This window comes from Sciurus vulgaris, assembly GCF_902686455.1.
Source record: "Sciurus vulgaris genome assembly, chromosome: 15".
Taxonomy (NCBI): Eukaryota; Metazoa; Chordata; class Mammalia; order Rodentia; family Sciuridae; genus Sciurus; species Sciurus vulgaris.
Genome location: NC_136476.1, coordinates 79362018 through 79374562, shown reverse-complemented (window position 1 = coordinate 79374562; position 12545 = coordinate 79362018). Strand labels below are relative to the sequence as shown.

The window sequence follows — 12545 nt, the reverse complement described above, 5'->3', positions numbered from 1 at the left end:
TTTTGCCAATTAAGCCACAAAAAGCCAGCCATTATAAAAAGCTCAGGGCTAGGGATATAGCTCAGTTGGTAGAGTGCTTGCCTTGCAAGCACAAGGCCCTGGGTTCAATCCCCAGCACTGCAAAAAAAAAAAAAAAAAGCTCAATTTTAGGGATGGTAATGAGAAATAAACACATATCTTAGAAGGGATGAAATTTTACATATTAAAGGAAATAGAATAAAGACTGAAAAAATACTGACCAAAGTGCTAATAAGGACTGTCTCAGGGGCAGGGTGTGTGCTAGGTTCAATCTCCAATGCACACACAAGACGACTACTTGGTGGGGAACAGAATATAAGGGTTTCTCGACATATTTGCTCTTATTCCCTAATTTTCTGGAAGAGCATCATTAAAGTTTTAGAGTCAGAATATAAATGATATTTTAAAAATAGGTGCTTTTGGTTAAACAATAACTATGATGGAGGCTTGTGCCACCTTGCTGCAGGTGTCATGGTGCTTTTCGCAAACGTGGCTACGGGCACAAAAACTTTACTGTCCACTGAGTTGTACGTGTTAGTAAAGCATCTTTATCCCTCATCTTGTTAAATCTGACCAGAACTCTAACACAGATATTGCTTAAAGAAAGTACCAAGTTACAAGGTCTCCCCATCGTGGCAATAAAACATTAAAAAATGAAAGTCTTTCTGATATTTGGATCCACTATAGCAGAAGGAATGAGATCTGGTGGGGGAGTATCTCCACAGAACCGGTAGAGAAGGCGGGTCAGAGCATATGGTCCTGACCTCCGCACCCCGCCCACTGCCTTCCCAATGACATTTGGAAATCCTGGAGCACTTGAACTTTGAGACCTAGAGCCAGATCCCATCCCTTCCAGAGAAAACAGGCAGAATACTGGGTGTAAACACTGAGCCAGGCTGTGACAGGGAGCTCATTAGGTACTCCTCAGCTTCTCACACTTGTTAGCTCAACACCCCTCCTAGAACCTGCTGTGCTAAATAAAGCTATAAAATGAACCAGGAGGTGTACGATTTCTTTGGTAAAAGAAGTCTTACCCGAATTTTCTCAATTTCTACTTTATTAGTGGTCTGCTGCTTCTCCAGTCTTTCACTCAACTGAGAACAAATCTAAAGAAGCAAAGAGAAAACAATCTCTTGAGCAACGTAGTCATCTGTGTAATTTGGGCTTGTGATATACTCTACAGTGGGCAGCTGGAATATGCCAAATGGTAGTAGTGCAGCACCAAGCCTGCTATATCAGGAGGGGTGTGAAGCTGATAGACCAGCAGAAGCTTCTTCAGCAGTGCCACCTCTGCAGCACCAGGGCTTGCAGGAACCTGCTGATGTACAACAGTCAAAGGTTTTGAAGGAGCAAACTTAGTGCAGTGATGGTTCAATACTCAACCAGGGAGAACTGGTTTCCAACCACAAGTAAAACTAAGTCAATAATCCCAGTCTGAATGCCCCCAAACACACAGTGGTTTTACTATTAAGTACCTACTATATGGTGGGCACCGTGCATGCCATGTATTCTACAAGACTATTTTTCTGAATCCTCACGATGGTACTTTGAGACAGGGATTGTTTTTCTCATTTTACAATTGACATTACAGGGAGAGCCAGGGGAGGGTGCACAGCCCAGGGACAGGGACCCACCTGCTTGTAGTCACCGATGATAGAACTGTTTTTTTTAATCTCAGATTCTGCCTTGTCAAGTTCCCGACGGCACATTTCCTTTAACTGAACACATAAGAAAACAAAAATGGATGTTTTAAGAGAAGTAAAGGAGCTCTGTCACTAACTGCTTAGTGCTGAGCCTTCCAAAAAGTACACCACCCAACTGAGGAAGAGCTCTGAGTCCCCCACCTTCTTCCACCTCCTTAATCCATGAGCAGCACTAATCCATTGTTCTTGATGCCAGAGGGGGACAAACCTCCAAGAACGTCAAACCCCACTTGGAACTGGGGCTTTTGCTGAAGTCCTTCCTGTTGGTGCCACTCCCCAAGCTGTGACCGCAGCTGAGGAGGAAGCACGAGCCAAACACAAGCAAGCTAAAGCGAGGGCTACAGCAATCAGCGCCTCACTGCCAAGTGAGAGGGTGCTTTGCTGCCAGTCAGTCCCACCTGCCGGGGGCGGGCTGTACCACCCTGGAGGACTGTGGTGACAGAGGGCAGGGGCTAGCTCCAGGGCACGCGGCACCCACAGCTCATCCAGTGACTGCAGTTCTGTGTCCTAGTGACCGGAGCGCTGGCTCCATGTTCTCTGAGGAAGACCTCAGAGGACAAGCAGCAGGAAAGCCAGACATTTTATGGCACGTGCAGTCCTACAAAAATGCTAACCCTCTTCTGTGACACTACGATGCAGATGCACAGGAATTTCTCTGAACCCAACAAAGGACAGGCTTTGGCCCACTGCCGCCTCCTAAACTTTAAGAACCATTACGTTTCACAGACTAAATAAAAAAGACCTTGGGAGACAACCTAAAGCCGGCTGGCTGCCTCCGAATTCTCCCGAATTCCCACCCCCAGCAGGGCAGGCACGGAGGCGTGTGGGAGGCAAAGCTCCCCTCACCTGAGCAGACTCCTCTTCCAGCCGTCTCTTCTCTTCCTCTGCATCAATTAACTTCTGTTTCGTCATCAGCAGTTCCTTATTCAGTGCATCTGCCTTTTCCTCAGCCTGTGGTATTTAAGATGTGCCATCACAGTATGAGAACGAAGGACTGAAAAGGGCTGACATCACTGAGCACAGCCCCATTTTAAGATAGGGAGGCTCATCCACACAGGGAGAACGACATGCCCACTGTCACAGGAAGCCTCGGCTCATGGACAACGGTGGGCCAGCCTCCCGCCGGAGGGCTGAGGGGCCAGGGGTGCAGCTTCTGGTAGCAAATAGGCTGGCTCAACTGCCAGTGTTCACTGACCACGTGTCACCTGGACACGCCATGGAGAATTCTAAGCTTCAGTTTCTCTGTCTGAGGGACAAAGTGTTAAAAGTATTCAGCACAGTGCCTACAAGTAAGTGAACTCTCCATAATAGATGATCACTGTCTTTTTTTTTTTTTTTGGTAACAGGCACTTAACCACTGAGCCACATTCCCCCATCCTCAGCACTATTTATTTATTATTTTGAGGCAGGGTCTTGCTAAGTTGCTGAAGCTGGCTTTGAACTTGTGATCCTGCTACCTTAGCCCCTTAAGCCACGCTGGCATATTTAAATTTTTTTGTGTGTGGGTACTGGGGATTGAACCCAGGGATGCTTTACCACTAAACCCGTCTCCAGCCCTTCTTATTTTTAAAAATTTTGAGATAGTGTCTAAGTAGCTCAGGGCCTTGCTGAGTTGCCCAGGCTGGCCTCAAACTTGTAATCTTCCTGCCTCAGATTGCCAAAATTGCTGGATTATAGGGATGTGCCACTGTGCCTGGCTGTTGTTGTTGTTGTTATTATTATTATTATGATACTAGGGATCGACTCAGGGGCACTCAACCACTGAGTCACGTCCCCAGCCCTATTTTGTAATTTAGAGACAGGGTCTCACTGAGTTGCTTAGCACCTCGCTGTTGCTGAGGCTGGCTTTGAAATTGCGATCCTCCTGCCTCAGCCTCTTGAGCTGCTGGGATTACAGGTGTGCCTGGCATTATTTTTAAAAATAATACACTCTGGAATCTTCTTCTTCCAAACGGTCTATATTTCCTTTGCTTCATCCAGTAAGTTCTGCATTTTGCTGTTGTCAAGGTCGCCCCATAAAGGAGGCTGTACCTTTCCTGGCATTTTCTTTGTATTATTTTCAGTGGCCGTGTTCCAGCCTAGTCTTTTTCTTAATACATGCAAACATCTAATGGGCATCCAGGAAAAAACTGTATCCCTGTGTCTGACATCTGAGCTCCTGACACTGGTCCCTCCCAGGAAAACTGAAGAATGACCCCAATACCACGTCAGAACAAGGTCATGGTCTAGAAGAGAGGGTCTTTGCTGGGTTCCATAGGCCACCTCCCTTGGCAGCGGAGGGTGGCTTCCTTGAAAGTGAACAGGTTTCTGGAAAGATATGATGAAGTGGCATAGCTGGGCTGAGCTTTGCACTCCATTCTACCTCCTCCTGCAAATCTTTAAGAGGAACAAAGTTGGGACCTTAGATGAGGAACTGAGAATTAGTACAACATGCAGATTCAAAAGACCACTTACTACTGGCAAACTGTACAGGCACATTTTCCAAGAGCTAGGAGCTGCCCTTTCTGGAAACAACTTGCCATCATCTCCTTCTCCAGCTCAAACCCAATACACAATCAAAGGGGAAATGAGGAGACTCAGAAAGCAGGGGAAGCAACTAGTAAGGAGAGTGAAGACTAATTACAGATTTCTATTCCATTTTAATCAAAGGAACCTGTCATTTCTGCTGTGGACTCGGTTGACGTCTCATGCACCACAGTGGGCACTTAACCCTGCCATGCGCTGAGGTCTCCTCCTGTGTCATCACTGCCAGAGCCGTTGAACGCTGAGAGGGACAGAAGAGCCAGGGGAACGGGGCCTTCTAACTCAGAAGTGCCCACCCTGAGGAAGGGAGGTGGGGAAACGGCTTCCCTAAGCTCTCAGGGCTCACATGGCACAGCTCTTGCCTTCACTTCACCCGACTGGGCCCAGCATCTGTCCCAGCAATCCAGAGCTGCCTCTCAGAACCGTGTCATTTGGAAGGTGCATAGAGGCTGCTGACCCAACCAGCGTCTTCTGATGGCACCGTATTCATAAGCAAATGAGAGGAGAACATCTGGGTTATAAAGACAGATCCAGACTTCCAGTCATGATGGATTAACAGGGATCAGATTTATCCTCCCATAATCAAACAGCAAACTGGGCAAAATATATGATACAACTGCTTTCAGACACTGAGAACGATAAATGCAGAACTGTGGTTCCAGGAAGAAAAAAATCCCCAACGTGTGTGCTACTCCCACCCTGGCTCCTGCCTGGGTTCCCAGCAGAGCGTGAGGGCCTCAGGTCAGTGCACTGTGGAGGGGATGGCTGAGGTAGCTGGGAGCTGTGGAGCAGAGCTCTGGAGAAGAGAAAGCTGTGGACAGTGTACAAAGCTGTGGAAGAGTCAAAATTATGCAAACACCGAGTTAAACCAAAAAGAGAACAAAAAGCAAACAGGATGAATAGAAAACGAATTCCTACCTGGACAATGCAAAAACTCATTTTATATAAAGATACAGTTATTTAAAAATTAAATGGTGGAAGATAATGTATCTTGCAATACCATGGAAGTTAGAGTGGTACGTCCATGCCAGACATAGCAGGTTTCAGAATAGTTGAATATTACCGAGAGGCAGAGGGGGGCCTAATGATATGAGAGTCACTTCACAGAGAAGGCCTAACAATCTAAAATGTATGCAGCTCAAATTATGTGACACAAAACCCTACATAATTGAAAGGAGAAATAGATAAATGCATAAATAGAGAAAAGGACTTTCCACACTGCTCTCTCAGTCAGTGACAAGTGGGGAGAAAATCAGAGTCCACAGAAGCCTTAAACGTCATCATTGACCATCCTGCCCTGACTGACACAGAGCAGGTGACCCCCAGCAACAGGACCCAGACTCTCCACATGCACAATGTAGAGAGCCATGGGACTGTGCTCAGATTGAGCATGTCTTCTGACAACCAGAGAACTAAATTAGAAATCAACAACAGAAAAATTTCTTCCCTAACCCCTGGAAACTAAGCACACATTAATTCACTTGTGCTGGTCAAAGACAGAATCATAAGAACTAAATAAAAATAAAAATGCAACATATAATGCAGTGAATGTAGAGGCAATAGTACTCACATGGAAATAACTAACTTTTGAGTGCTTATTTTAGAAACGAAAGATTCAAAATCAAATTTTCAACCTTCTTCTTTAAGAAGTCAGAAAAAGTGCAAATTAACCTAACAAAAGTAGAAGAAAAAAAATAAAAAGCAGAAACCAATGACAAACAAAGAGAACCAATAAAGCTAAAAGATGACTTTTGAAAACATCAATCCAACTGATAAACCTTCCAGCTCGATTCAGGAAAAAAAGGAAAAGACACAAGTTACCCAATGTGAGGAATAAAAGAGGGGCATAAGGAAAATGGGGTGGGAGGGCGCTGGGGACGGAAAGATAGTAGAATGAAACAGACAGTATTACCCTATGTATATCTATGATTACATGAATGCTGTGAATCTACATCGTCCACAACCACAGATATGAAAAGTTGTACCCCATTTGTGTACAATGAATCAAAATACAGTCTGTAGGGGCTGGGGATTATAGCTCAGTTGGTAGAGTACTTGCCTTGCAAGCACAAGGCCCTGGGTTCAATCCCCAGTACTGCAAAAAACAAGCAAACAAACAAAAAACAAAACAAAACAAAACAAATGCAGACTGTAAAAATAAAAGATTTTAATAATAAAAAAAAGAGGGGCATAGATACAGACTCTATAAACAAAGAAGGAAATAAAAAGTTTATATCACTATACTTGACAACTTAGATGAAATGGATAAACTGCTTGAAAGACAAACTATAAAAATGAGCACTGAAGAATTAGAAAATTTGGGTAGCTCTATTATCTAAAAAGAAATTAAATTCACAATTAAATAGGTTCCTATAAAGAAAATTCCAGGCCAACATGCCTGGAATTTAGGGAACTAAAGACATAATCAAAGAACTTTGTAGAGTCCTTAAGAAAACAGGAAGGAGCAATCCCCAGTTTATTCTATGAGATATGAAATGCCCTGATAGACAAAAAACATTACAAAAAAATCCAAACACACTTCATGAACATAAACTAATAAAAATTAAGATGTTCAATAAAAAAACAGAAATTCCAATGTATGGGTGGTTTACACTTTACCATATTAATAAAATTAAGGAAGAAAAACAATTACCTCAACAGATGTAGGTAAAGCATCTGACAAAATTCAACACCCATTGTGACAAGACCTCTCAGCAAAGAGGAACAGAGGAGAACTTCCTCAGTCTGCTCTGGGCAAAACCCACAGCCAATAACTGGAAGAAGACAATGACATCCACTTTCTCCATGCAACGCTGTTCTGAAGCTCTTAGTCAGGGCAGCGAGGCAAGAACAGCTGGTAAAGAAGTGAAATTCTCTCCTTATTTGGGGATGATATGATTGTGTGTAGGGAAAATCCTAAGGGGGACAGGGGAGAAGCACTACTAGACTAAGAAGTGATTTCAGCAAGGTCAAAAATTAGTTATACTTCTAGAGACTGGCAGCAATTGGACAATGTAATTAAGAAACCACCACCACTTCTAAGAGATTAAAACAGGTGTAAGTCTTACAAAACTGACAACTAAAAAGAATTGCTACGAGAAACTGAAAAACACCTTATTAAATGAAAATTATAACATGCTCATGAACTGGATGGCTCAATCATTGTTTAAATGTCAATTCTCCCAAAATTCATTCATAGATTCAATGAAATCCTACTAAAAATCTCAGAAGGCTTTCATTTCTAGAAACAAACAAGCTAATTCTAATCTTAATATAGAAATGCCAAGTGATTTTCAAAAACATCAAGGTCAGAGGACTCACATGACCCAATTTTAACATTTATTATAAAGCTATAGTAACAGACAGTGTGGTTTTGGCATAAGGACAGCCACACAGATCAATGGAGCAGAAAAGAGAATTAAGTAGATCTGCCGGCTGGGGTTATAGCTCAGCGGCAGAATGCTTGCCTAGCACATCTGAGGCACTGGGTTCAATCCTTGGCACCACATAAAAATAAACAAATAAAGGTATTGTGCTCATCTACAACTACAAAAAAATTTAAAAGAAGTATATCTGTACTTACAGCATCAACTGATTTCTGATAAAGGGGTCAAGGTAATTTAAAGAAGAAAATTGAGCAACCTGTTCATGGTCACAGAATTAGAAAGCAGTGGATTCCAGCAGGTGGGCTCCTGAGTTGGGTTTTGCTCTCATGTCATTCTGTCTTAAGGCAGAGGAAGAATCACGCCACAGGGGACTGGGACACAGTCCTGGCAACCCTTTCTTTGCCTGGGACCTTCCGAAGATTCCCTCTCATTCCTTCAGCACCAGGGTCAGTTCTAGCTGACCCCACTGCATTACTCCCACTGCACAGAGGAGAAAGCCTGGCTGGAGTCACCCAGGGATTAAGAGGCTGCCATAAAATTTCTCCACAGCTGCTGTGTGAAGAACAGCGAAAGTGACAGTTGATGAATAACAAAAGTGATATAAAATCAACTGGAAATACACAGGGTTCTGGAAACTGTATAAGCCTTGCACTGTAGCTTTTTTTTTTTTTTTTTTTGGGGGGGGGGATGCAGGAAAGGTAGAGTTGAAAGGAATGAAGTTCTTTTGAAAACCTGAGTCCCTGAAGTCAAAAGAAATGTGAGAAGACCCATAATTCTCATTGTGGTGACAGGAAGAACTAAGCTGATTTTTGGTGATGGTTCCAAACAGTCCAGAGAGATGACTAACTTGGAAAGGAACGTCTCCTCACCCTATAGATGCTGCAGAAGCCTGCTTAGCCTACTGAGGACTCTGAGCTCTGGGGTCAGGACATCTGGGTTTCAATCTGAGGGCTCTGCCTCTGACTAGGTGGGTGACCTGCGTAAGATATTTATTTTTGCCTCAGTTTCCTTATCAGTAAAATGGGCATCACAACACCCCTCCTACAATCTGAGCTACCTGAGGGTTCAGCAAGAGGGCATATATAAAGGGCCTAGCACTTGTCAGTGCTCAAGAAAAGTCAGTTACTGTGTGTCAGAATCACCAGTCATTGTTCCTTGTCCCCTATTTATTATGGAGACAGGTGGCATCACTGGAAGAGGCTGGGCATTTCAATTAGATGGGCCTGAGTTGGACTCAGCTCTGCTTCTTTCTGGATGCTACACCTCTCAAGCTTCATGACTTAACAAAAAATTCCCATCCATCCATGGAGCCCATGTTACTGTCCTTACAAAGCTGAGACAAGGAGAAGAGGTATGGGAGTTTAGTGAAGTACTTAAAAATGGCACCTGGCACCACAGATCGTCAGTAAAAGGGAACATTTATTATTATTATTTCTCACTTCTGTCAGGAAAATGACTTAGTTCTTTGACTGCTGTGTCAGAATAAGACTCCTTGAAAAGGTTTTGCCTGTTCAGGGGCAGGTTTCAAGTGTTATTACTAGTGGGCGTCAGTGTTATACACAACATTTTCATATACTTTTGGTGGATGTCAAGGACCTCCTAAAATTCACAGACTCTACGGAGTCAATATCTATAAAGTGAGACCCTGGTGAACTTTCAGCAGCCTGAACCTATCTATCTCTAGAATCTTAAGAAACCAACTGGCAGAAAAGTAATTCCAGGAGCCTGGTACGGAAATCAAAGGTAGAGGCTGACAAACTACAGCCCATGGTCAAATCCAGCCCATCACCTATTTTTGTAAATAAACTTTTACTGGAAAACAGCCATGTTGATTCATTTCCATCTTGTGTATGGCTACTTTTACACCAACGTCATAACTGTAAGTAGTAGCAACAGAGACCATATGGCCCAAAAAACCTTAATATTTACAATCTATCTCTTTTCTAGAAAAAAGTTCACTAGCCCTGAACTAAGCCATGAATAAGAGAGAAACTGCTTCATCTAGGGGAAGCTTACAATATAGAAAACAGAAAAGCACCCTTCCAGGAAAACCATCACGTCAAAACTTTTCAGGTGAGGAGAACAAGGAAGAGGAGAACATCTACTAACAGAAGCTACTGACCACACACTGCTCAGGCACTGAACGGTGTTCCAGTCTGCAATGGTCATTCAACAGGTACAAAACACACAGGACAGAATCATTTCTTCTCTTGGGGGAAGTTAAGGAAATGATAATGATCGAATGCTGCCAACGTGGACAGCCTCAGAATCAAGTCAAAAGGTCTCTTTGTCCCACCACGCTTGGGAAAGAAGACCAGCAGCTGTGTGCAGGATGAGAGGAGTGTGGTGACTTAGGGGACAACCAGGATACCCTGCGGAAGGGGTGAGGTTATCAGAAGCTCTGAAGGTAACTGGAGAGTGAACACTGAACTGCAAGGACTTCAGTTGCTGAAGAGAAGCGTCTGTGTGGGCTCTTTCCCTTCAGACCCACCACACTTACGTTATCCAGGTCCTTCCGCAGCGCAATCTTGCTAGTCACCAGCTCATGGGCCAAGTCATCGTTTTCCTGTTCCAATCTCATGTTAGCTTCTTGTAGACGCCTATTCTCTCGCTGAAGGGCAGAGAGAAACCGGTTACAGACAGAACGAAACCAAATGGAAACCACAATTTCTCAGAGCTAAACCTCAAAATGAATTTGAGTCCTATGGAAATAATAAAGAGATGTGGATGGTCCTAATGTTTCCAAATAAACAATCTCCTATTTTCTATCTCCACAAATTAATACTTAACTGATTCCAATGACCTTGTCAAGCAGCTACTTCTTATTAACTGCGATGAAAGGCCACTGAACTGTAACAAACTAGGCAGTTGGTTTAGAGCAAAATAGATCTTGCTTTCTTATTTGCAAACTCAAACTGCAACTTGAGTCCAAAAACAGTGGGACTGAATTTTAAAAAGGACTTGATAATGCTAGTGATAGGTCCAAATATCTGACATGGACAGTCAGAAGTTCCTTATGTCATCTGGCTAAGCAAACGAACCTCAAATCGTTCAATGGGGTCTTCCCGCTGGGCCTGCTGTTCTCTCATGTTGTGATATTCTTTTTCATATTTTTTCAGCTTCTTCTGACCAATCTATAGAATAAACCACAGCACAAATTAAGAAGAATCAGGACATGGTGATGCTTCAGCACCTGTGATGGAGACCAACTCTTTGCTGACCTGGGTGTCTCTAGACACTGTGGAAGTGGTGTTTCCCATTTGGGGATGGATATCATCACAGCAGGGTAGAAGCCCAGAACCCTGTTGGGGATATTTGGTTCCTAAGGTCTTCACTGACAAGTATTCAAATAAACACCATACAGATGGCCCCTTCTGAGTTCTGGGGTCTAGTTGCCCCTAGAAATAATAATAAATCACGATTTTACTTACATCTTTGGCCTCAGAATCTCTTCACAGGGGTTACAGAATTATCCTAGAGGCAAGTAATGGAGCCATCTGGAAGTGATATAACTTAACCCAGGTCACTCAGCAAGGGACTGGCAGATCTGGAACTGGATGTCATGATGCTGAAGCCCATTTGAAGTTCAAGCTGCAGCCCTTTCGGTCTCATTCCCGTTTCTCTCTCCTTCTGTGCTGCATTCGAACAGGCGCAATTCCCTCCACCTTTCAACACACTGACCTGTGGTTCACTCCTCTGAGAAGCCCTTTTCCCCATCCAACTATTGTCCTCTTTCTCTCAAGCCTTTCTTACTAACCACAGGCCTGCATCTTCCACTCTACGGCATCATGGCCCTCCTTACCTACTCCCTCTCAACCTGCCCAGCGCTCAGGAGAAAGGCGCTTCTTTCTCACTCCATCTATGAGGTCCTATCGCTCTCCTGCTTGACTTTGCAGCTCCTGGATTTTCATGCTTCAGTATGACAAACGCTCCTTTTCCTTCCAGGAAACTCTTCTCCCTTTTTCTATTTTCTTGGCTCTCCTACTTCCTATCAGATTCCCCCACTTTACTGGCTGGCCCCTTCTCTTTCTCTAGTCCACAGCATGACAGAGGATGTAACTTCAAGATACATTTTGTTTTCTCTTTTTCTCTCTGAATTATCCATGTCAACCTGTCATGATGTGCAATTCTCTTTTGTTTGATTCCCTCTTTTAAACTGTTAACTCACTTCATATGGTGTTTTTTTAATTATATTTTTTAAAATTGAGATGTAGCCAGGCACAATGGGACATGTCTGTAATCCCAGCGGCTCTGGAGGCTGAGACAGGAGGATCGCAAGTTCAAAGCCAGCCTCATCAATAGTAAGGCGCTAAGCAACTCAGTGAGACCCTGTCTCTAAATAAAATACAAAATACGGCAGGGGATGTGGCTCAGTGGTCAAGTGTCCCTGAGTTCGATCCCCGGCACCAAAAAAAAAAAAAAAAAAAAAAAAAAAAAAAAATTGAGAGATGTAACAAATAAAGTGATAAAACAGGAATGAACAGTTTAAAGAATGACTATAAAGCCAATATTCTTCCATTCTCAAAGCTTCAGTCATCAGCACTGATCGGTTCATCTACTGTTGGCTCCCAGGTCCAGGTAGCCAGGAGCTAGTTCAGCTCAACTTCTTTTTTCTACAGATGAAGAAATAGACTACAAAGGGGATGAGATGGACCCAGGTTTGCAGCATGCTGGTGTGGCCACTCCAACGCCCTCTGTCTTCTTCAAGCTGCCTGGTGTTTTCACTCCCACTGCCTCTGTGGGTACCTCCTTAGTTTGGGGGCTCACAGGTCTCCCTCAGCTGGAGCTCTCCTCCTGGAGTGTGGCTGCTGAAGTACAGCAGCCAGTAAGACAGCCCTGGGCGCAGGCTGCAGTCTAGAGAAAGATGCCCATTAAACACTTAGGGTAAGGTCACAAGCCGGGTAGTGACGTCTTT

The 12545-nt window shown here is 43.7% G+C and overlaps 1 protein-coding gene across 5 annotated transcripts in view; it reads right to left on the bottom strand.

Annotated features, from left to right (window-relative positions):
- The window catches only part of RABGAP1 (RAB GTPase activating protein 1), a 150235-nt gene that overhangs the window by 3367 nt on the left and 134323 nt on the right, over positions 1–12545 (bottom strand). For all 5 annotated transcript variants that reach the window (XM_079113766.1, XM_079113769.1, XM_079113768.1 and 2 more), the window contains 5 exons: positions 10672–10764; positions 10131–10241; positions 2568–2672; positions 1653–1736; positions 1053–1124 (listed from right to left, as the gene is read on the bottom strand). In XM_079113766.1, the coding sequence (XP_078969892.1) occupies positions 1053–1124; positions 1653–1736; positions 2568–2672; positions 10131–10241; positions 10672–10764 (465 nt within the window). The remainder of the gene's footprint in view (positions 1–1052; positions 1125–1652; positions 1737–2567; positions 2673–10130; positions 10242–10671; positions 10765–12545) is intronic.